This window comes from Chrysemys picta, chromosome 14 (assembly GCF_011386835.1).
Source record: "Chrysemys picta bellii isolate R12L10 chromosome 14, ASM1138683v2, whole genome shotgun sequence".
In the NCBI taxonomy this organism is placed as follows: Eukaryota; Metazoa; Chordata; order Testudines; family Emydidae; genus Chrysemys; species Chrysemys picta.
Genome location: NC_088804.1, coordinates 42,871,614 through 42,897,802, shown reverse-complemented (window position 1 = coordinate 42,897,802; position 26,189 = coordinate 42,871,614). Strand labels below are relative to the sequence as shown.

Sequence of the window (26,189 nt, the reverse complement as noted above, 5' to 3'; positions counted from 1 at the left end):
TAAGCCTAGAATATGTTATATTACAATAAATCTTAGCTTTACTTCTCTGTAAAGCTTAGCAATTTTAGAATAAACTTATGAGCTAAGATATAAAAGGGAAGGAGAGGCTGTGTTTATGTGAAAACCTGAGTAGAACACTTGAGAAAAATCAGGAATATGTTTTATTAGCTTGGTGTTACATATGGTGATAGAACTTTAAAAAATGTAGATACCAACCCATTTCCTGCTTTTGAGTTGCCTTTGCTGTCCGTGCTGAGCTGAGAAAGGACATAGTGAGGAGCTTTGGCACTGTCGGCATCAAATATATCCATGCTGGATCCTTCACAATCTCGACGTTTGATCCCTGGCCTCTGCTTTGGATTTCGTTTGCGTGATTTACGTGGCACCTCAGTGTTATCATTGTAGGAACTGGTGCTCATGTTACTGAAGTTGGAGGGGGAATCCTCCATCCACATAATGCAGCTCTGCTCTGATTCCAATCCACACCCTTCATCTTGGCAGGACATCTGACTGTTATCCAGCAAATCCTCAGGTGGTGGTGAGATGTACAGGACTGTATGTCTCTTCGGCATTGACTGTTGCTGCTGGATTGTGTTACTGGTTAACTGCTTTTCACTTACCCCTCGGTTACTTACCCCCACGGCTGAGGAGCAGCTCTCCACTTGCATAGCCTTGCTGTCGGTGACTGAGGTAGAGTAAATGGTAGGACTGGAAGAGGTGGTAAAGGAGCTGCAAGCACCGCCCATGGAGGAAGAGGAGGGAGCTGAAGAAGCATCTGCGGTGTATAATTCAGAAGTAAATACAAGATACATGTTTGCACCAGTGCTGGCTATAGCAGTCCCATTGAAATAATGTGATTTGTGAACTGATTTTTCCCCCAAATGAAAATTTGGAATTTGGTAAGTTTGAGAATGTAAATGCTTCAAGCAATACAAGGTCTAAGCAATACAATATTATTTTTGAAGTGTCCAAATGGTACTTAAACTTTTGAACTATAATCAGTTATGTTTTTAGTTAACTAAGTCATAAAAAAGGCTGCAAGCAAACAACAAGGCTTTTATTGCTTCAACTGGACTAATCATTTGAGCGTAAGCCATTTTATATAAAACAATGGAAACCCCAATGCAAAATGTATGCTTGTAGTCCACATTCAATGCCAATTAAACCATTCATTATTAGAATTTTTTGAAAAAAGACGGGACTGTGCTTAGCCACAAAATATTAAAATAAGTTTCTAACCTATGAAGCAGAGAACTACAGGTCATTTTTAATGCAGACACTCCCTGCTTCAGAGGCAAATCCTGGAATAAAAATATGAGAAAATAAATGAGAAAATTGCTGCTGATTCCAGATATCAATTATAAAATGAGAAATAAAATATAAAATCAAATGAATTGTAGGCAAAATGGAACTGGTACCAGTCACTATGATATGGGTTGTTTACTGTGTAGGTTCAGAACGGGGACAAAACTGATTTGTACCATGCTTAGCATGGAAAGATAAAAGGCCACTAGGAACTCAGAGGCTGAAGAAGTCAGCATCAGATTACATACCCCCATCTCCCAGGAACTTGTTAACTGGTCTCCTTAAATACAGAGAGTTAAAAGCCATATAGAACCAATGAGGTGACAGAACTCTTAATTCAATCATGCCTCAGTGTCCTCAGGGACATTAACAGGGTCCTACTCCTACCTACCCACCTACTCTAGCAAAAATTATTTGACTAACTAAACTGGGAACCCTATAGATCAGACTGCCCTTGAGACAGGAAAGCAGGGCTGAGGGTTCAACAAAAAAAAAAAAAAAAAAAAAAAAAAAGATTTTTGAAGAGCAACAGGATCATTTCTACTAAAGATTTTTTTTTAAGGAAATCTCTCAAAACTTGACATATCAATCAGCAAGTGAGCAAAAAGAAAGAAGGTTAAAATTCAAGTAGATGTTTTCGATGATAGCAGCTCATTGCAGACCAACTCACAGAACTTTATGTTTTACATTAGATTGTAAGCCCTCCAGGGAAGGAGCTATTTTCTTCTGTTTTTATAGTGCTGACCACATCAAAACTCAAGCAACAAATACCACCACCACAAACTTCAATGGGAAATAAACCTACACTGGAATATCATAGTTAAATAGTCATTACTGCAGTATTAAGGGTAATATCTGCTGTAAGGAGGAAGTCAGTTTTTTTGGGGTGTTTTAAATCCAAAGGCAGGAGTCTCTGATAAGCCACTCAAATGATGAAATTATTTCCATAATGTGGAAATTCAATTAATTAATCTGTATTCTAGCCATCTTGGACCACTCTCAGGAAATCTCAGAAAATTTAAAAAAGGGGGGGAAAACATTTTTTTGTTTAACCATGAAGTGAATATTTATTTTCAGGTATGGTAAAAATGAGAAAACCATAAAAAAAAAAAATCAGTGTATTTGGTAATTAAAATTGAAGCATCAGAACCATATGAAGAGTAATTAAAAATGAAGCTTGTTTTTAAAACAAACAACTTAATTGGATGTTTTTCTGTTCTAAGTGAAATGAAAAATAATCCCTATCTGTGGTTAAGTTTTAAGAGAAATTTAGTTGTCAGTACTGTTTATCAATAAATTACTCTTTCAGCTATGTAGAAAGAGACTCCCTTCCTCCACCTCCTGGACAAGCTGAATGATACCAGTTCCATTTTCCAGTTTGTTCCTTGGTAAATGTAGTGGCTGAAGCTGGAGGATTCAGTCACTGTGAACTGCATTCAAATTTAAGGACAAATTTATCTGTTTTGTAGCATGCATTAATACAATGCTTCTTCTTTAGAAACATTTATAAAATTGGAAAAAACTTCTTCATCTAGATATTAATTTCAGTGACAATATTTAGGAGCTGATTTGCAACCACTTTGAGTTGAGAAAGATTGTTACCATACATGTTTTTATCTTGTTTTGTTAGCAACAACAGCATTAGTTTCTATTTAGTATTTGTAAACTCAATCACATAGATATAAAAGTGTGCAGCACACACACAGCATGTGTGCTGCATGCAGGGTTTGCAAGTGGAATACATGAAGCATACAGCAATAATGCTGTAGACTTGTCCTGCTACACAGCAACATTTTCCCTTCTTAGGTATCAATCCGTTTACAAATTAAACTAAACGCCATGCACAACAGAATGCAGAATATGAACATGTCACGGATCTCTGCCCATGACAAAGACTTTAACTGGAGTAATAAACAATTACACAGCTGACCCTTGAGTCAGATAGCAAAGTTCTAAAATTGGGATAAAGGTGATCACCCTTCTGCAGAATTTAGTGTTAAGGATTACTTGTGAAAATGTTTTGTAGCAAATATTAAAGTAAACGTTAAATGAGCTCTTCTAAAGAAGCATTCATGTGAAAAACCAAAGCAGCAGAATTTAGCACTTTATACATGTAAGTCTGCATTGGGACAGGTACACCAAATGGTGATCATATCCTGCATTTAAAATAGAAATCCTAGAAACCCAACAGATGAATTTTACCTTAATTTTTGTGGAAAAACTATTTAAACACAAAGCTAAATAGCTGGTAACACCAAGACTGTCTGAGGTCACCAGTGAACACTATTTCAAACTTTAATCATAAATACTACCAAGTTCCAAAACAAATTTCCTCCGTATTTTTAAGATAATTTGAAGGAAATATATATTCTCCTAGAGGGACCAGTTGCACTGTATTCCAATTAGCAGGGATGCCCTGTGTATCGGTAACGTGGGAAACAAATGGTAAACTAAACGGATACTGTTTAATACAATCCAAATATCCTTCTCTTTTGCTATATATTCTCAAAAGTATTCAAATATCATCCATTAATATGCAACTGTTAAAATATGTATAGCTTTGTAAGGTTCAGTGTGTTTCTTATCATACCCCAAACATATACAAAAAGCAGCATGAGGATCACGCCAATCAAAGAAGCAGATCATTTATTTTCTGCCCTTATACAAAAACAGGCAAATTTGCAATGTATTTTTGAGGCTAAATCAGTGTAAATGTATTTTCTAAACATTTCAAGTTATGCCACTAGTAATAATGATGCAACTATTTCATGTTTACAGGTAGAGCCAATAGGTCTCCAGCCAATTCATCTTCTTCCTAGTTTAAAGAGTAAACAACTAGGATCTGCCAGGTATGAATTCATGAAGTTACTATAATGAATAACAAGCCAACATATTTTACAGAATTTCATTTTGTTTTTTTTTAATTCTAAATATATTTGGAGCCAGTGACAATCTATGCATACATCTGATACACAAAAGGGATCCCTTGGTTGAATATACTGCATTTAAACATTCTTTATTCTAAGTTTTCAATACTTTAATCTTCATTGGTCCTGTTTTAAAACTTGAGAGCATTTTTCCATTTCCTACTTTTTGAGAAATTATCCAACAGAAAAAGGAATTGTTCCCAAGAGTACAGGAATTGAGCATACAACAACCAGAATGTCAGAAAAACCTCACTTGTGTCCTGGAAAATTAGAGTACAAACACAGGCCTTTCCCAATTTAAGCATTTTCTTTTTGACTTAGAGTGTAAATTATTCACCATAGAGACACATTAGGCTGCTATTTTTATCTGATAGCTTAGTTACCTGTGCTTTGACAGTGCTTACCAAAACCCACAAATATTAATTTTGTTTACACCTCTACCCCGATATAATGCGACCCGATATAACACGAATTTGGATATAATGCGGTAAAGCAGTGCTCCAGGGGGCGGGGCTGCGCACTTTGGTGGATCAAAGCAAGTTCGATATAACGCGGTTTCACCTATAACGCGGTAAGATTTTTTTCGCTCCCGAGGACAGCGTTATATCAGGGTAGAGGTGTACTTAGATATTGTTACTATATTCTGTATTTGCACAATTGAAATAAAGACTGAATATTAATAAGACTTAGCTACAGTTTTCTTAAAATTATTTTAGAATTACATTATTATATGATAAGCCAAGTGAATTTTTTGATGGGGTATGCAGCCACAGGACCATAAAAGCAAATAAAACAGGTCTGAAAGTGTATTTAAATCCTTTCAGATTAGAGTATGGTGGGTCATTGTTAGAAACTAAAGCCCTTTGAGCGATTCTGAAAATCACCTCTACTCCGTATGAAATTAGTAGAAATGAAGAAACTAACTTTCATAATCTGTTGCCTCCGCTCCTGCAAATATTTCTCCATAAAGCCAAAAAGATTGATACAGAACAAGCAGTTTAACACAAGGCACTTCCTGTTCTCTTTCAGGTAACACAATTTACACATTAATAGTCAGATGCAATTCTATAGTTTGTATATGAAAGAACTTAAACTAACCAAGAATTGTAACTTAACGTATTTGGTCAGTGCTGGAGTTTATAATGTAAATCAAGAAAGAACACCTATTTCTCTGCACTATTTCTAGAAGGACTGATGCATAATTTCCAGTTGGTCATGGCATTAGTTCACCCATATCTGCTTCCAACAGGCTGAAAGCTGCCTATTAGTTCCAACTGCCCATCTCACTTTCAGGGCAGTAAAGCAGTATTATTTTCATAGCCTCTTCTTTCTACAAATTGGAATAATTTAGGTTCTTTCTGAAAATAAAAAGCAGCCAGAAAGCAGGCAGTGGGAAAAGGGGATGCAGTGCCCATGTGGCACAAATGCATGCTACCAAATTCACAGGCTAGTATCAGGAAGAGTGGAATGCATGGCAAAGAGCATCCCCATGTGCAAATTAGTGCAGGATTTTGTTTTACAATTTGTTTATTGAAAAGGAAAGAAACATTAGCTACTGAATTACTGACTAAGGCCACGTTATATAATTCTGTGAAATCAAACAAGACTTTCAGCCTTTAAAATAATTATGGGGGGCGGGATAATCACTGCTTGCCCTGGAGGGAGTTGCAGTCTTTAAAAATAGTTTAGGAAGAGCCAATCCTTGTTCCATGAAATCCTTGTTCACTCTCTTCACAGAAATCCTTCAATACTACAAGGATTCACAATCCCTCAAAAAGAAACAAATGCCTTACTACCGACATTTAAAACATGCCGCTATCTTGCAATGCGAGTCACATCCCACAGTGGAAATTGCAAGATTTCAAATGTAATTATGTGAGAGACCTTTTGTTTTTTTTAAGTATTCCAACCCCCTGTGCATGGTCACTACATATAAGAAGTCATTAAGAACTCTCCTTATTTTTACTTAACTTGCAATACTGTGGAAATTGCAGATTCCACAATATTAGGTTTCCACTGAAATTCTGACAGCCCCCCGTTCTCAGCCCCGGGACCCTGACAGCAGAAAAATCACAGAAAAATAATGATGGACTTTATTACTGCAAATAAGGTCCATATTACTTTTTTGCAATTTTCCATGTCTTGTCTGCAACTCAGCCACAATTTTTTGACAATCATCCCGCAATTCAAGTGGGGCCTTATTTATAGGCCTAATGCACAGAGTATGGCCCTCTATGAATGTTATTTATACACCTTACATGTTATATTCTTGGCAATATTTGACTTTTTCAGAATAAAACAGAAGGATACTACATTCAAAATTTCCAGCATCAACCCTGGTGTTGCCAAAGGTTTAAAAGTTATGAACCAGAACTTACAAAGTGGCTGCAAACCTGCTTTTAACACCTCATATGCCAACTTTGGGTTTCTACTTTTCTTCTTTTAGTATTACTGATGTAAAGTCAAAAACTTTACAAAAAAAGTTTAGTTTTCAATCAATCCACTATTTAGAAACAAAAAAAAGAAAAAAGACTTATGAAGAAGTCTGAAAACAAGACCGACCTATACCCTGGGTGAGATTGGATGGGTTAAGTGTCTCTGGCACTATTTGTCTTCACTATTGACAGACACTGTCACAACCCACCACACGATGCCTGTCTCTGAATGGCGGAGCTAGAATGCAAGTTAAGTATTAATAGAGAAAACAACTAGCATCCCAGTAAATATAATCAAGCAATCCAATTCACCAGTTATTAAAAAATAGTCACACAGATTAAAGATAGGCTAGTTATTTTAATTTACATTAAGTCCAAAACAGTTTCAATTCCCTTACAATTACATGCTGAAACAAGCAGTACTTTATACCTAGATTAAATACATCATTCAATCTGTTTTTATATAAACACCACCAATTATTTACACTCATGTTTAAAGATACAAAAGTAGTAATTTCTTACCTGCAACTTTTTTTGTTAGTGGTTCTCATCCACCAATTCAGTTTAGTAGGTTTTCCCACTCAGAGTGGTGTCAGAGGCAATCAAGCAAGTCAGGCAGAATTCTACACCTCCTCAGCTGCTCCCTCTTCCAGCTCTCACCTTTCATCTCCCCAACTACCTGACATAATCAAACCATCTTAAAAGGAATAATTCTGTAATGTCTTGACTGGTGGATCAGAATTACAAAAAACATCTCCGGGTAGGAAATTATCCCTTCTGTTCCTCAAATCCACCAGTTCCTTTCAAAAATGTAGTAATGTTGTGCTGAACTAAGTGAGGTTTTTATACCACTATGACAAGGAATTTCTCCCCAGTAATTACACACTAGGTTTGTCCTATTTTTCCTGTGTTTGTTTCTGCATTATTTGATAATAAGAATGGTGCATTTTCATAATGAACTAATGCCAAAACCTTCTTAATGGGTGGGCTTTATTGCTTATACATCAGTCAAGAGAAGGCTGAAAGCAACTTTGGACTAGAACAGAAATAGGAATTAGTAGACCTAAAGGTCTACTACTTATTCCACTGTATTTTTAGAACTTAGAGGGAACATATAGAGGCAACAGAAATTTTGATTAAATGGAAAGTGTTTTTGTGAGAAACTTTCCTTTCTTCGACTCTCCCAGTACATATCTACACACTATCACCATTACACACAGAATTCAGAATAAGGGAACATCATTGCCTTAACTGCCACCAAGCTAATTAGACACTGGCCTCTCCTGGACTGTTGAAACTATCTTCAAAATAGTGTGTAGCTAGAAGTGACATACTGGGAAGGGGAGTGCAGTTTAGAAATACCTTGCTCAGAAATTATTTGCATTACAACAGTGCTCTGAGGCCCCAGTATGTTAAGCACTGTACTATCACATAGTTAGAGGCAGACCTTGGCCTAAAAAAGCTTTACAATGTATATTAACCTTGTAAAAAAAAGAGAAGCAGTTAATATTTCTTGGCTGAAACAAACCTGCTATAGATAGTTTTTCCTCAAAGCTGTGCATTCTCTGAAGTTTGTCCCCCTTGAAATTCCCTCCCCTGAAACATATGGAAAGGCACTTCTCGATCATTCATCTGTTGTGTTGTGATTGAAGTGATGGTTTTCTGCATAGCTGATTATGAACCGCAAGAATTGAAAGCTTTCCAAGACTTTGGACACCAGACCAAAACCAGATCGAGCTTTTTATTTCTCATAATCAAGTCAACAAATGACATCATAAACCTGCTATGTTAGCACTCATATCACCTTTGAAGATTCTGGTAACTGCTTCCAGATCAAAGGAAAGGACCAGTGACTGACACTGGCAATGAAGTCCACCTAGAATAAATACGATAAATTTCTGCTATTGGTATATGGAAATAAACAAAAGAAAGGATGGATGTCCTGGGTCCAATTCTGCAAAAACTCAGTTTCCATTTTCAAACTTTATTTGCAATTAACTGATTTGGATATTTTAGTATGAGTATTACCCAAAAGCTTCTTCATCTTTATAGAGGAAGAAAATGAACCTAACCCTTAGAGTATGGTTGCAAGAGGGGACAAATGATTAATTGTATGGCTCTTGTATTAATTAACAAATGAGCAGCAAAATATCATTTTCAGAATTAAATGTACAAAAATGATTACTCCAAGAATTATGGAGGCCCCCCAGCCACAAGAGAAGTTAAATTACCTCTTTAAACCTGCCTCCTTATATACCATTTTAAAGAAAGGAACAATCCATATATCCCTAGCTGTAGTATAAATGTAACTGTTTAGCAAATTCAGCACTACTGTAGATGTTTCAATTAGCCCACTCCACAGGGACAAACTTTCTAAGATTTAGAAGTATTATTCCTTTTGTTTAGAATACCAGATTCCACCTGCTCCATAATACCTCATATCCCGTGGATGGCAGCTGACAGAATCCCACAGATCATACTTTTTTTTTTTAAGTGGGGAAAGACATAAGAAGAATGTGCAATCAGAATTATCTTCAGGGAAAATTTGATCTAACAGGTCTATGCTACTCTCTCTCAAGATACCAATATCATTTATTTTTGTATATTATTCTTACCAAAACATTACTCAACCTGTTTGATTACATTCTATATATGCAATTTAAGAGGGTTCTGTAAACAAGCTTCAGGGATGTGGAATTTGTGTCCCAATGTTTACTATAAGAAAACAAAATGATTGTTTTATTAGAGCTAGGAAAGTTGAGATGGGAATTGAAAACAGCCAGAAAACCAAATTAGATGCAGGAAGGTTGTTCATAATGGTGGTGAGGAAAAAATATGGAAGAAGGATCTATTCCCACAGTGGCAAAATGGGAAAAAGAGATCAAAAAGAGACACTGGAAAGGATGCATTCCTTACTGCACCCCAAAGATTTGCAAACTGTCCTTTGTTAAGATTCTACTGGAGGGAGAAGGAACAGGACTACAGCTGGCAGTCAAGATGCTCCCTTTAGATTTTCTATGCAAGTGTAGAGAGGATTTTATTGTACATACTAATTCAGAGAACAGGTTCACCCTTCACATTTACCTTTCAAAAAGCAATACAGTTTAAAGTGCTTAGGAACAGGGGCTCTTGTATTTGAAGTATTCCAAACAGAAGATGACAGAGGGCTTTTGACTTGCTACTAGAAAGGAACACAAGAGAAGAGACTTAGATTAGCATTTTGAATAGAAAGATAAAGGCTTGTTTAAATCAGTTTCGTACAAACCCATGTCCTCCAAATGTGAAAAATCTCATCAACATCTGAGAAATACAACTGAAGAATCAGGCACCTTCTCCTACAAAGGTTTGAAAATGCTCATGCCAGGAACATCAAAAGTGTGGGTTCCTGGAGCTCCAGCTGCTGATCTATGTAAGTGATCAACTCCAACTATAGCCTAGATTGAGACTGCTTTGTCATCTGGGTCTGCAATCAAAAGATCCTAGTAAATGATCCATATTTCCTGTTAGTAATATGCTCGTGCTGGCTCACGTTACTCTTTTTCCTGCCCTCTGGATGAAGATGCTCCCACATGCAGCAGTCTATACAATGAGCTCACAATGCTAGTCCTTAGTGCTGATGCATATAGGGAGCCCCTTTTCCTCCTCCTATTTTCTGGAAGTGTGATGGAACTAGGTTCCTGAGAAAGAAGCTGAGGATATCAATGTTGCAGCACAAAATTCTGGATTCCTCGTTGGTTATACTTGCCTGATTGACATTCAAAGAGTGGGTAAAACTCTTCATCTGAATTGATGAATATGAGATACACATTGTGTTGCTTATATTAAAATTATCAAAATGTGTTAATGAAAATCCAACTATCCTGACTCAGTTTTAATATTTTTAAACTGACCTGTAAGTTGTAAAACAAATGTTAAATGGTAGAACTAGAAGTCTGTTTCTGTCAGGCCCTCATACCTGAAAACAGCCCATCCTGCTCCTCCAAAAATCTGAAGAGTTAGCTGCAGCAAGATTTTTATGCAATGCATTTACATGGAACAAAACCTCAGAGCAAATCATCTGATGGAAAACCCTACAGTAATCTGATTTTCAGCCAGATACTGTGTCACCCTGTGGCTAGGGAAGCAGAAAACAAATTATGTTAAATCTTAAAGGAGGAAAAAAAAAAAAAAACTCTGATCACTCCCTATGATTTAATCATCTCATTGCTTCTAGTGAAGTGCACCTGCATCATTTTATTTATTTATTTTTACACTACATACTTAAATGCTAGACGTATTTCTAGTTAACTCCATCTCTTAAAAAAATAACAATGTATTTAATGGGCTCACCTACAGTGATGTAGGTTTAGACTTATAACATTACAAAATACATTATAGTTTTAGGATAAATAAGATAGCACACAAAAGATTTACACAAAACACTGGAAAGAACAAACTGGCTTATGATAGTGGAACTCTAAGATGCCAAGGTCACCTTTCTTCCCAACTTTACCATTTCTACAACGTCAGCCACTTGAATGTGTGTCTGTGTTCTTTTACTAACCACTTTTCAAAAGTGACAATCAGATGAGTGAACGGCCAATCTTGTTTTTTTTAATTAAATATAAATACACACACACCTCTTTCTCTCTCTACAATACACACAGGAAGCCTGGAGTGACCTTCCCACTTTTTTGCCTATTAACAGAAAGGAGCCTCATCCAAGCAGACTCCTTATACTGCAAGAGTCAGAACCAGCTATGACAGCTGCCTGAAGAGATTGCAGCAACCCTAAGACAATTGGGGCATATAATAGAGAGGGGTGCACCCAAAAAGGAGCTAGTGCAGCACAGGGGAAGACTGCTCCTTCCAAAGAAGGAGAAATAGCAGCCTTCTGACTGAAGCACCTGTGCTCCCTTTCTTTGGGAACCTGGAGAATTTGGGGTATAGGGGGAGAAACAAACTCCTCCTTCACAAGAATTGAGAGAACACTGAAGAGAGGGCTGGGCAAGTGTAATCCACCACAACTGGAAACTATGGCTCCCCTGGGAATAGGAGAATCAGTCTGTCCAAAACATTCAAAAAGAAGGCATGTGTAATGTTCTAGGCAAGCCCAGCCTGGGTCCGGTCTACTAACTCCAGCCCTAAGTATAAACTTCCCAGACCTCCCACTAAAGCTGGACTACTGTGCTCACCTCCCTGCAGACGTTTGGTCAAGGGGAAAGATGGAAGGCAGAGTCTGAGTATCCCCAGCCCAGGATCCATCTCTTTGCACTGGACAAATCCTACATGCTCAGAGAGGGATCTGTGGAGGAGATGGTGGGGAGGACAAGAGACTCGGGCCTCATCTCACTTCCCAGTGGCAGATCAGAAGTCTGCTTGGAGGGACTGCAGCAGGGCCATCGGCACTAATGCAGCAGTAGGAGCATGATCAGGGATCTTGTGGCAACACTAGTAACCAGCCCACTGCGTCCAGGGCAGAGCCTCACACTCACTTCTCCACTCTCTCCTATTGTTTGTGGAGAGGGCTGTTTCTTCTCCTGTTGCCAGCTTCCAAATGGGGCAGTCACAAGTCAGGTCCAAAATTTACCAGACTAATCCAAACAACCTCTCCCAATCGTGGAGACAAAGGGGGTGTTTCTTCCCCCACAACCTCCAAAACTGTCCCAAGTTTGCAGGGGAAAGAGACACGGGTGCTCCTGGTCAGCCCCCCACACCTTTGGTTCTTTTGGGAAGAGAAGCCTTCTCCCAAACTGCACCAGATGGTAGAGGCAAAGAGGGGAAGAACACTGCCACTGCTACGTACCCTGTTTCCCCGAAAATAAGACAGTGTCTTATATTAATTTTTGCTCCCAAAGATGCGCTAGGTCTTATTTTCAGGGGATGTCTTATTTTTCAGAAATGAAAAATGCCTTATTATCGGTGGATGCCTTATTATCGGGGAGGTCTTATTATCGGGGGGATGCCTTATATTACAACGAGAGGCAAAACTGTAAGTAGGCCTTATTTTCGGAGGATGTCTTATTTTCGGGGAAACGGTATTACACCAGGGGTCGGCAACCATTCAGAAGTGGTGTGCCGAGTCTTCATTTATTTGCTCTGATTTAAGGTTTTGCATGCCAGTAAACATTTTAATGTTTTTAGAAGGTCTCTTTCTATAAGTCTATAATATATAACTAAACTATTGTTGTATGTAAAGTAAATAAGGTTTTTTAAATGTTTAAGAAGCTTCATTTAAAATTAAATTAAAATGCAGAGCCCCCCGGACTGGTGGCCAGGATCTGGACAGTGTGTGTGTGTCACTGAAAATCAGCTCGTGTACCATAGGTTGCTTACCCCTGTATTACACGAACAGTAGATTCACTTGCATTGTCTGTTTTATCCTTCTGTTGACTCCTGTCACATCCTGAAAGTGTAGCCTGGGATTTTCACAAAAGGTCTAAGGGAATTAGTCACCTAACTGGCACTGAAAGTCAATTAGATATGGGCACATAACTCCATTAGGTTTCTTTGAAAGGCCCAGCCATAAACTCTTTGGGTTACGGACCATCACAGTTGTTACATGTGTGCACAGCACAATGGTGCTGATCACTGACTGGGGCTTCGAGGTACTAATGATACACTATTTAAAATACCAAGATTCAGTCCTTCAGACACTCACTTTTATGGCAGGTGACAGCAGCAATGAGATCCACACTTTAATGTTTTATACTAATTTTTAACAAAGTTTATATAATCTAAGCTGTGAAATTTTTTACAATCTTTACAATCAAGTATGCCACTTTTGATCCAGCTTTTTAACTGCACCCTGTGAAATCTAAAAACCCAACTGGCTTCTCACAATGCTGATGCAGAGGAATCTTCATCAGAAAGTGACATTAAAGACCCCTTTTAGTTCAGTGAACATGGAACCTTCTTCCAGTGTTTACAAATAAACCTCTGATCTACATTATTTTCTTTCAGTTTTCCTTAAAGGAAAGAACATAAGGCCATACTGGGGCACACCAAAGATCCATCTAGCCCAGTATCCTGTCTTCTAACAGTGGCCAATGCCAGGTGCTTCAGAGGGAATGAACAGACCAGGTAATCATCAAGTGATCCATCCCCTCTCGCCCATCCCCAGCTTCTGGCAAACAAAGGCTAGAGACCATCCCTGCCCACCCTAGCTAATAGCCATTGATGGACCTGTCCTCCATTAATTTATTTAGTTCTTTTTTTGAACCCTATTATAGTCTTGAAGTGTCAATGCTGCAGTATAATCCAAACACAGCTAGCACATTCCCAGCTTTTTAAGCGGATCTGGATTGACTATCAGCAGATGCTAAAAACCTAGCAGGAACAGACATTTAGTTCTGTTTATCTAAACTCTAATGCTCAGAAATTGTCTCAGTAAAGGTACACACATAATTAGCGGTTACATTTCTGTGGATTTAACTGTAACAGTTTTTTTTAAATCTATGTTTCTGCAACAGTGCTCAGTTGTTGCTGTACCTTTGAACCAGATTCATTATTAAGAACGGAGCTAAAATTTCTTGTATTTTAAAATCTCTTAGAATCAAACACTTGTAAAAGAAATTACCACTTTTTATAAATCTCATGACTAGCAAGCTCCACAGTACACAATTAAATCCACAGACTCTGTTAGAAAACGTCTGGCAAAACATGAACGGTGATCAGTGCTGTAAGTTTCTCTTACAGATTTAAACCTTTTCAGCATCCAACCAGGAAGTCTGTTTACTGCACTGTGCACTTCTGGGGCATGTTTTTATAGAAACGGTTAATGCACATGAATCTACAGCAAAAGCTGCATAATGCAGCTACCAGCACCCCCAGCTCAAACATTAATTTTCTAGAACATCAACTGATGTTCAACACACCACTCTCAAACATAATATAATGTTATAAAGATTACAGGGATCCAGTTATTCAAGAAATCTCAGCCCATTAGAGAAGAGGTATAAGCCATAGGCACAATGATTGGTTTGCCTTTTTGCTAAAGTGAACCTGCTTACCAAAGAGTTCCAGCAATACACTAGCACTCTGGAGAGCACTGGTGCCAATCTCACAGATCAAAACTTTATCCTTAGCAATGGACTAACTTTTCCTTATTTCGTTTTTTAAAAACAAAGGTCAATAAAAGGGACTTTATGCTTTAAGTTTAAAATATTCTGCATAAGGAGATGATCTTAGTATTTTGTAAATAAATACAGTTTAAGTGTCATGTCCCACACTTTCTCCAAAATGACACATTGTAAAAAGAAATGTGCTTAATTTTCTAAACTGTGTACCTAATCTAAATTGTACTTGCAGACATTTTTGATAAATATGAAATCACATTAACTAGTTATTTATGTTTTAATATGCAATAAAAAGATTACAGTACATGCAACAACGGAAAATATATATAAAGTGTGGTTTAATCCTGAGAGCTTCTTCAGGCCATACAAAGGAAAACATGGTATTTTTCTTCCTATAGCCTGATAAAAGACTTAAGGCCAAAATACCATCTCATATTCTATCTTCTGTGCTAGGTGGAATTCATTATTTTACACACATTGATTCAGTTCCAAATTGGTGCCTACCATATCTGAAGAGAAGAGTGCATTCTAGGAGTTAGTACACACTTATGGTTTTGAAGAATGTACCAGTGGGAAAAGCACAGTATTACATTTCTTGCTTATAAGTATATTATGAACGTAATGCAAGTATGATTAAGGTAAAATTTTCTTGTAATGCAGATCACTTAGTTTGATTGTTAGAAGTCTCCTAGAATGAGCTCTCATTTATTTCTTCATAATCGTCTCAGACTCCAAACTTTGCCGGCATTGTTCATGTTGGCCAGAATACTACACATCTTAAAGATATAACTGAGCAAAGTGGAATGCTTACCAGCAGCAACTACAGCTGGAGGAGGCGAACCTGCCTCACCACCACTTGTTTGGCTCATGGATGCTACAGATGTTTCTCTGGAGGGTGGTAACTGCAACTCCTTTGGGAGGAGGTCATAGACAGATTCTGAGAGGGGAAAAAAAGGGAGAAGAGGGGTTTAAACACAGAGATCAACTGTCATTTTTGTAAACATGGATTATATTAAAGATTTTAGTCTAGGAATATAGACCATCGATGTGGCATCTCAAGAAGCTTCATAAGAAGTTGTGTAGGCAAATTTCTTGGAGATCACTGACCCATAGAATCAAGTTGATTTAAAAAAAATTAAACTTAAAATATACAAGTTTTCAAGACTGAGCAAATTTGCATTTTCCCTTTCAAGGCACAGAGTGACCATCTATGAACCTGCAACACATATGGGTGCCTTTGAAACAACGCAGATGATGAAACCCAGAACAAAGTACCTGAGATCTGGAGACAAAACTACTCTCAGTATTCAAGCAGTGGAAATAGTCTGTTCTCCATTGGAAGCTAATATTTAGGAAATAATGTAAAACCTTCCTAGTTAATAATTTTTTTTCACCATAACCAGAACGATGGTCACAACATATATCATCCCTTCCCTCCCCCCCCCCCCCCCCGCCAAAAAAAGAAAAGGAAAAAAAAAAAAACCTACCCCAAACAAAGATTCTATAAACTGAAAAGATATCAGAAAAGAGCCAGAACCCACTAGAGATGCTGTTTTATGTGGAAGGCCCTCAGACTCTACGATAATGTATGGCAGTATAAATAATAAGTATTTTTGTGAATGTATCTGTTGCAAAACAGTTATGGCTGCTACACACGACATGCCTGACACAAAACCACAACAGCAAAGTTTAAGTCACCTAACACCAAATTCACTCTGCTTTTCCACGTTTACTGCTGATTCAAAGGTAAACTATTCTCCTGTAATCACAATTATTTAAAATGAGCCCCATAATAAAAGCTGCCACTGCATTCAGACAATAAGAATATGCCATCAATCTACTTTACAGTACATTTATTAGCACATTTTGTAAAGCTAGAAACATGGGTCTTTAGTAAGATATTAACACACAAGTATAGAGCCAACTCTACAAAAGTGATGCACAAATGCATATCATTACTGTTTCATGCACCCAATTTAGGCATACAAATACTCTGATGTACACATGCAAATGCGATTTACATGTGCATTCCAAAATGCCAGAAAAACCTTGTCTTCACCTGTATCAGGATACTTATATGCCTAAGCCAGATATGTGCAAAATTCTATATGCATTATTGAAAAATTGTCTGACAACAATCATTCTGTCCAATCAAACCTAAAGTAATCAAGACTTGCACAGCATTTCTTCTGTAAGAGGAACTTCATTTAACTATGAAAGTACAGTCAGGCTGACAATGCAACTGACTAAAAACCTCTATCCAGAGTCAATTCTATAATGAATGGCATACATAGATGTTCAAGAAAAAAAAAATTGGGAAATCTAACCCTGAATAACTATAAGACATGTATAGCAATTGCTTATCATGTCCTCAACCTCAGAAGCTCACTAAATGGGGCAGAGTGAAGAAACTCCTACTAATTATTTGGATAGTAAATGGCCTGTGAATAAGAAAGTTACTTATCTTCATAATTGGAGGTTCTTGGAGATATGTAGTCCCTATCTGTATTCCGCTGTGGATATGGATGCGCTCCATGCACCTGGAGCCACAGAATCTTGAAAGCAGCGTCTGTTGGGCCACGCATTTGCCCTTGCTTTCCTGGTGCTTCCAACCAAAGAAGCAACAGGTGGGGTGGATCAACAGCCACCCCAATTCTTTCTATACCGTGAATCCAAAGATGGTCCAAAGGAGACAGGAAGGACGACAGGTAGTAGAATACAGCTAGGGACCATACATGTAGAAAATCCTCCAGTTATGAAGGTAAGTAACTTTCTTTTTTTCTTCGAATGCTGGTCCCAATGTGTATTCCACTGTTGGTGACTGACAAGAAGTACTCATATAGGAGGGTGTGAAGAGGCAGGTGGCAGAACTGTTTGAAGAACTGTCATTCCAAAGGATGAGTCAATGAAAGAGTCGGTCTTAAAGCATAATGCCTCGCAAACATGTGGATGGAACTTCACACAGCTGCTTTGCAACTGTCACGCAGAGGCACATCTTGAAGCGATGCCATTAACGTTATGTGTGTTTTCAGGAATGAGCCCTCATGCTCAGGAGGGTGAGGAAGATTAGACAGCTGATAGCAAAGTAAAATACAGCCCAAGTTCCGTTTAGATATTCTATGAGAGGATATACCTTGACCTCAAACTTTTTCTGCTATGGAGATAAACAGTCTGGGAGATTTTCTGATTGATATTGTTCTTTGCAGGTAAACAGCTAATGTTCAGCACATGTCGAGGAATGAAGCTTCCTCTCTTCTGCAGATGTGTGGGGTTTTGGAAAGAATACATGTTAAGTGAATTTGACTGGTACAGCTGAAATTACTCTGCGTGTGAACCTAGTGTAGCCTTTTATTTTATTTAATGTGAATTATGTAATGTGGTATTATACCACTGGGGGTTCAGTTCTGGTAGCTACAGTTTCAAGCTTACCAGAGTGAAAGTCACGTCTGCTACTTGCTTCAGAGTTAGTCTCTCTAGGAACACAAAGATCAAAGGTAGTGACCACACATACCTTCACAAGTACAAGGTCTAGTCTATTTTACAAGTTTATTAAAGTTACAATTAAAGTTATGATTACCCAAGCATATGGAAATTCTATACAGACCTATGCACAAGTTACAAATATAGTTATAAGAACATAACATAAGAACAAGCATACTGGGTCAGACCAAAGGTCCATCTAGCCCAGTATCCTGTCTTCTGACAGTGGCCAGTGCCAGGTGCCCCAATGGGAATGAACAGGTCATCATCAAGTGATCCATCTCCTATCGCCCATTCCCAGCTTCTGGCAAACAGAGGCTAGGGACTCACAACCTTAACAACAGTGTCAGGGTCTGATGGGTCTCTCATGGCTTGATCATCAGTAGAGGTATGGTGGAGTCTCCCATAGGGAGCTCAAATATTCCCGTTCTAGGCATCCCCTTTTTATAATGTGATTCTGTCTATACCTACATTCAGTACATGTCCATAAAAATGTCAACTCTCTTTTCCCTTATTGGTCTCGGTCCCCTGGAAACTTAAGGATCCCCCAATTTTCTATAGACTGTATAAATTCCTTCATTCTCATTAAAATTGACGCACAACCTGTATACTGTGATTAAGACATGTTGGAGACAGATGTGCCTTTACAGTATTTTTATGATGTTATATTAATCTTCTGAGTAATTTTTCACAATCGTACCTCTTTTCCCATAATCTTAGGGCATCGGATTATTTTCTGGTCACTTATGTCATTATTTCTTGTCTCCAAGTCCTAAAATAGCTAAGCTAAAAGTCTTGCAGGCCTCAACCTACAGGTTCTTGTGTTTCAGCTGGTCTTACTTGGTTCCTCTAAATACTGATCAATCTTATACTTTTATAATCCTACAAATTAACTCTAATTAACATACAATGAATATATATAATATAACATACTGATTAATCATATCACATAATAAATGGATAATAAACTAAAATCATTGGCTACACCAGGATGTAAGTGCAAAGAGCCCGTCTCTATATGGAATATAGCGTAAGGTGTATCTGCCATCCGAGATGAGCGAAGTAGCATTTTCTAGTGGAATCCTTTCTACTATTAATAAGGATGCTTTGTACAGCTTCAGAGTATGAATGTTCTAGAACTGATGCCAATTCAAAAACCACACTCTGAGATGGAATGGTTGAGGATTGGGATGTCTGATTTTGCCCTTCCCATGGATCAGAAGATCAGAAAAAAGGTGAATGTTGACTGGTGACAGATGACTTACATAGGAGACTTGGAAACCAAAATTGTTTGGGTCAGTTAGGGGTGATGAGGATGACTTTTGTCCTGTCTTGATGAGTCTTCCATAAGGGGTTTGGGGGTAGGGATTCCCCCGCACTCACCGGCAGAAGCGGAGCAGCCTGGCCCCAGCCCACTCCACTCAGCCAGCTCCCAGCTGCGGTGCTCCACTTCCCGCCGCAGGTGAGCATGGGGGGGTGTCCTTTCCCCAACCTCCCCGCACTCATCAGCGGCGGGAAGCGGAGCACCGCGGCTGGGAGGTGGCAGAGTGAAGCAGGCTGGGGCCACGTTGCTCTGCTTCCCGCCGCTGCCAGTGAGTGCCTGTCACGGGGGCTGAGGGTGTGGACAGGGGTCGAAGTAGTCAGGGGACAGGGGGGTTGGATAGGGGGTGGGGTCCTGGGGGTGATTAGGGATGGGGAGGAGGCGGTCAGGGTACAAGCTGGGCCAAAGCAAGTTCGATATAACGCGGTCTCACCCATAACACAATGAGATTTTTTTGTCTCCCGAGGACTGCATTATATAGGGATAGAGGTGTATTGCACTTCCTGTTTGTCTAACAGGCAAATAGGTCCCTTATGGGGGTTCCCCAAACAGCAAAAATAGTGCTCACCATAATGTTGTGTAACTCCCACTCCAGGTCAATAGCAAAGTACCTGTGAGGGAGTCCGCTAGTACATTTTTGATACCTGGAAGGTAAACTGTCAACAGGATGATTTGATTGCTGATGCACCAATTCCATGGACTGACCATACCCCTGCGTGCAGACGTAGAACTCACTCCTCCCTGTCTGTTGATGTAAAAAATGGCTGTCATATTGTCAGACATTACGAGGACATGGTGATCTTGAATGACTGGGAGAAAGGCTTTGCAAGCCTCTCAGACTGCCCACAGTTCAAAAATACTGATGCACATCCCTGACTATTGAGATGTTCAAATGCCCTGCACTGTGTGGTTGTCCACGTGAGCTTCCCGACCTAAAGGAAGACATCTGTAATGATCATCCTGTCTGGTGAGGGAGAAAGGAAGAGAACGCCCATGCATACCTGGGGGGGCAGAGGGATAGCTCAGTGGTTTGAGCATTGGCCTGCTAAGCCCAGGGTTGTAAGTTCAATCCTTGAGGGGGCCACTTAGGGATCTGGGGCAAAATCAGTACTTGGTCCTGCTAGTGAAGGCAGGGGGCTGGACTCAATGACCTTTCAAGGTCCCTTCCAGTTCTAGGAGATAGGATATCTCCATTAATTTAAATTTACCTGGTGGGGATTCTTCCACAAGAGCAGATGAGAACAGCTACTTAGGTGTTCACTGAATGTCGGTTTGGTGAGTACACTGTTTGAAGCCACGCGTGCATGCAACAAATAAGAGTCTGGCAAACAGCATGACAAGTGCATGAAGTGATAAGTCCCAGGAGAGAAAAAACAGATTCTAATTGGTGCTGGAGGGTTGCTTATGAGCTGGTCTATGAGGTAGTTCATTGCCACGAACCTGCACCTGGGCAGACAAGTCCTCACCATGATTGAATTTAGGGACATTCTGATGAAGTCTAAGGTCTGTGTTGGAGTGAAGACAGACTTCTCCATGTTTATACTGACCCCTAGGGAAGACAGGAACTGAAGCACTGATTAAATTAACTCAAAGTCTCCTTGATGTGTCTTGGCAACAAGAAGCCTATTGTTGAGATAGATGAAGCCAGTGAAGCCATGACACCATATATGACCTACTACTACCAAAGAGACATTGGTAAAAACCCTGGGGCTGGTAGCAAGGCCAAATGTGAGTACGCTGTATTGAAAATCATCAGGACGATTGAGAATCCAAGAAAATGTCTGTGAGCAGGGTGAACGTCCATGTGAATGTATGTGTCCTACATGTTGAGAGATGTATAGTACATGTCCCTTTCTCAGGAAGGGATTATAGATGCCAGTGTGACCATGTGAAACTTGAGTTTGCAAATAAAGCTGTTGAGATGGCAGAGAGCAAAGATGGTTCTCCAGCTGCCCTTCTTCTTGGGTATTAAGAAGTATTTTGAGTAAAAACCCTTTCCTTTGTACTGAGGGTGTACCCGCTCTATCACTCCTCGCAATGGGAGAGACTATTTCTTGTTTGACTTGACATCTATAGGGTGTGTCCGTTTACAGCTTGAGTGGCATGTTGATCTCCAGATGGCTTCACCTGAGAATACCACCAATAATCAAATGCCAATATAAAGTCAGATACTTTCCAACAGTCCATTAAATTATCTGATCATAAATTTGACTCTTTCCATGGTAGGATATCTAAAGAATTTTATTTATTCACTGAAATTATTAAAGGTGAACTGTAAAAAAAAATAATAATAATAATTAAAAGCAGCATTCATACCATCTGCTGCTTACTTTGCACAAAAACTGCATTACTAATTTCCCCAAAATGTAAGTTTCTTCTTTTTTTTAAATGACGAATTTCAGATACGTTACTCCCTGCTTTCTCATTTTGCTGGAATACTAGTGTTGACAAAACAATATTGTCTAAAACCTAAGCTGCAATTCTACCAGCCCTCAAAATATCGGGGGGAGGGGGGGGGGATTGAAGGAATGATGCTATAAAAGGATTAGGGTTAGGCTAGCTGCAAATCCAGCTTAATCCGAGGTTCCCTACAACACTCCAGGCATCCAAAGTGATCCACTTAAAAATAAAAAAAAAGAAAAAAAAAAAAAAAAGAGGGGGAGAGAGAGAGACTGACTTGAAATCCAATATTTCTAATATAAAAACAAGGACTACTACAAGATTAACGAGGATGATGTCTTCTTACATCAGAAAAGATCAATATATGGCAAATAGTTTTTCCTTTGGTGAATCGCTTTCAGAGGAAAGAAGAATCTTAAATTTCAGGCACGTTTTAAGTTATTTAGATTCAGGTTGTGATGGGGACGAGAATAAAAATGTCTGCTTACATTCCGCCCCTTCCCCCTCAACTCCAATATCCTGGTCAGATGCACAGAACACAGGAAGAGGGGGGGGGAAATGAACACCAAAGGGAATGGGGAAGAGAAGTAGCTGCCATACCTCAGGAAGTATAGGGTAAAAAGAGAGAAAGAACCAGAAATAGACAAAAGTGATGTAGGAGAGGGAGAGCAGGCAGTAATGGAAGCAAGCAAAACGGAATAGAATGGGAGCAAAGGGGAGGAGAATGTAACAGAAAAACAACAGTGAATTGTGGTGATTATGAAATAATAAGATATAGGAAGTTACTAGAACACTAGACAAATGAGCAAAAACATAGTGATAAAGGAACAGGACATTTGATGAAAGGAAAGAAAATGAAGGGGATAATGAAAAGGGGAAAAAAATCAGAGCATTAATGAATTTATGATGTGATGGGATAGCTTCTAGTTATCAGAGTGGTAGCCGTGTTAGTCTGTATCAGCAAAAACAACGAGGAGTCCTTGTGGCACCTTAGAGACTAACAAATTTATTTGGGCATAAGCTTTTGTGGGCTAGAACCCACTTCATCAGATGTATGGAGTGGAAAATATAGGAGCAGGTATAATACAGGAGTGGTTGCGTCATTACAAAACCTAAAACTTATTTCCCCAATACTAATTTCCCCTTACTGTTACTTACACCTTCTTGTCAACTGTCTGAAATGGGCCACTCTCATTACCACTTCAGAAGTTATTTTTCCTCCCTTGGTATCCTGCTGTTAATTGATTCGTCTCATTAGACTGACCTCATACATGCTAAGGCAACTCCCATCCTTTCATGTATTTATACCTGCTCCTGCATTTTCCACTCCATGCATCTGATGAAGTGAGTTCTAACCCACGAAAGCTTATGCCCAAATAAATCTGTTAGTCTCTAAGGTGCCACAAAGACTCCTCGTTGTTTCTCCTAGTTATGTTAGACAAAATACTAATTGTTCTGGTAGCTACCTAAGGTATATATTAGATCTGACATTCTGTTCTCTCCTCTTGGTAATTTTGATGTGTCTTCAGTGTGGACACTGGTCAGCTTGCTTGGCATAGAATAAATCTCTTTCTCCTGACAGGATACCTTGTATCCTCACTACTGGATTTAGGATTTCATACAGATCTCTACAATATCTACATTTGTGCCAGTGCAAAATAAACAGGTAATGTTTTAGTACCTGTCACAAATGGAATCCTGATTTTTATGGAGAGCAAACACAAAAACAAGGTAGACTGCAATGGTCCATATACTTTTGAGATTTGAAATCATATTTTTAAAAGTCTGATTATGTAACTGGTTTACTTTTCAATTCTGGTATATTATTTTGCTTTGTTAATGTGATTAGGAGCATTAAATGTTTAAGAGGGTAATTTTATCGAATGCGTATTATTGTATTTTCATAATTGTATTCTATAGTTTATCATGAATTTTACAGCCTGAACTGCCTGGGCAGCAGCAGTTTATAAATTTAAAGTATATTTTCCCCCCATTTTTTAATATCATCTTGGATCAGTCATTCTCTACCATTACATCCCAAAATGATGTTAAAAGAATGTTATAATTGAAAAGTCAAGCACTCAAAATTTGGAAAATTTATGATTGCCAGTGCAATCTTAATTCAGCCCCCTTGTACATAAACATTATGATACAGTCTTTAATTGTGTTATCACCTGCTTTTTTTGGTTTTGTTTTTTTTACAAGACTGCTGCCTCAAGATGGAGAGCGCTCACTAAATGAGCAGCTATTCAATATTTTTGTCCTTATTGTTCAATGCATGGCCCCTATACCTTATTTACTACATGTTATTCAAACTCTCCTCCGAATACAGAATGTTTAATTTTCTCACAAGCTTTTCTATTGTGTTCACCACTACAGTATCTGAGCACTTCACAAACATTAGTGAATTTATTTTCATGACACCCCTGTGAGAAGAGGGGAAATAATTACTCCCATTTTACAGACACAGAACTGAATCTCAAACAGAATAAGGTCAAAAGTGTCCATTAATTTTGGGTGTCCCTTAGGGTCTGATTTTTCAGAGTACATAGCATTTTATATATTCAAAGCATAGCTCCCATTGACTTCAGTTGCAGCTGTTGAATGCTGAGCACTTCTGCAAATCAGACCTAGGGTCCTGAGTAGAAAAATGAAGAACACAACATTAAAAAGTTAGGTTTAAGTGACTTGCCAAGCATCACATAGAAACTCTGTGGCAGAGGCAGGCATAAAATCCACATCTCCAGGGTGGCATTCAGCTACTTTTGTCATGAGATCATCCTTTCTCTTCCTGCAATTCCCTCCCTCATTCATAAAACACCTTCCAACTTCTGTGACAAATGAGGCCGGGGTCCTATAAACAAGTCTTCTTCACTAAACAATTCTGATTCATCCCCAGGAGGTGTCCATCCTGGGCACTGAATGAGGCTGGGGTCCTATGAAAAAAATATAGTCTGTAATTAAAGACTGCACAAAAGGGCCAAATTAATTTTTCACAGACAATCTTAGCTCTGGCATTTTCTAACTTTTCAGTACTTGAACTCACCATTCTTTTAACATGGCCTCTCTAGAAAGAGACAGAGATGGTAGAAAGACTCATATACCCAATTCACAGGCTTGAGGAGAATCAGAAATAAAGAGTGCTGACTCACTACCTGGATCATATTCCGGATATTTGAAAGTGCTCCCCAAACTTCACTATGCCCAGACATTTGATATTTTACATCACTGCATTCCTGAAGGATTTCTATTAGTAGGACAGATCTACTGACAATTACCTCCCTTGCTATTGTTATATAACGATGTTTTCTGTGGGGATGCTTTCCATTATTGATATTATGTTTTAAAGGCCTGCTAGGAGTGAATTTAGAATTAATGTTGGGAGGTGTTAAGTAACGTTGACACTATTGAAATATGCTGTGTTAAACTTGGAAAAACCTTGCAAGATGAGTGGAGAGTAAAAATAACCCACATCTAAGGTCATAAGGTCTAAGGTCATAAATATCCAAAATTTTGCAGGTGTAAAGTAGGTAGTATATCCAAACCCAACAGCCTCCAGATTGCCTATCAAATACACAACTTTGAAGTTGAAAGACAATTTCCATTTAAATGCCAAGATCTAAGTGCTAAGTATGCTTTGTATCCCGAACTCAATATCACAGGGCCCTGTTTGCTTAAAGTAATATCGTGGGTGAGAAGGAATGAATTTACAGCTGATATATTTAACTTTTTTTAGCTAAAAAATTTGAACAATCATGTGGCACCAGAAGACACGTTGTGCTCGTAGGCAATAAACAGGTCTTTAGTCTATTTCAGCTTTTAAAACGTTAATCCTCCCAGTCCATCAGCTAAGCTACGTTGGACAATGTTGGCACCAAAACAAATGGGTATAAACTGGCTGTGATATAAGTTTTCTCTCTAGTGCTTTTACCTTAAAAATAAATAGGCTTGCACAGGAAGTGCTGTGTGGTATCTTATAACTGTTGGTAATGATACTATGTACTGTCTCTGAGGGGAGAAGCAAGCAGGCCTGTCTAGGAAGACTGTCTTTTGTTGGAAATAACAGAGAAAACAGGGACCAGTTTGGTCAGAATGGAGAGCCGTGGGTCTCCACTCAAGAGAGATGATGGCCGGGGAGCTGGAAGCTTGAGTGGTTGCCCTCGCTGAACCGTAAAGGAGAAATATAAGTGCAGTTGCCCTGAACTTGCCATGAATATATTTAGGCTGGGAATTAGAAGGTGGTTTCTACCATCAGAGGAGTGAG

The 26,189-nt window shown here is 38.8% G+C and overlaps 1 protein-coding gene across 9 annotated transcripts in view; it reads right to left on the bottom strand.

The window, feature by feature from the left end:
• Nucleotides 1-26,189, bottom strand: part of NFAT5 (nuclear factor of activated T cells 5) — a 149,252-nt gene that overhangs the window by 69,153 nt on the left and 53,910 nt on the right. For 4 of the 9 annotated variants that reach the window (XM_042852039.2, XM_005310572.5, XM_042852038.2 and 1 more), the window contains exons 2-3: nucleotides 15,536-15,661; nucleotides 217-775 (exon numbers count right to left, since the gene is read on the bottom strand). In XM_042852039.2, coding sequence (XP_042707973.1) covers nucleotides 217-775; nucleotides 15,536-15,661 — 685 coding nt within the window. Of the gene's footprint in view, nucleotides 1-216; nucleotides 776-1,239; nucleotides 1,302-15,535; nucleotides 15,662-26,189 lie in introns of those variants that run through there. The other 5 variants (XM_008164171.4, XM_024101937.3, XM_065567677.1 and 2 more) reach the window with 5 other exon arrangements.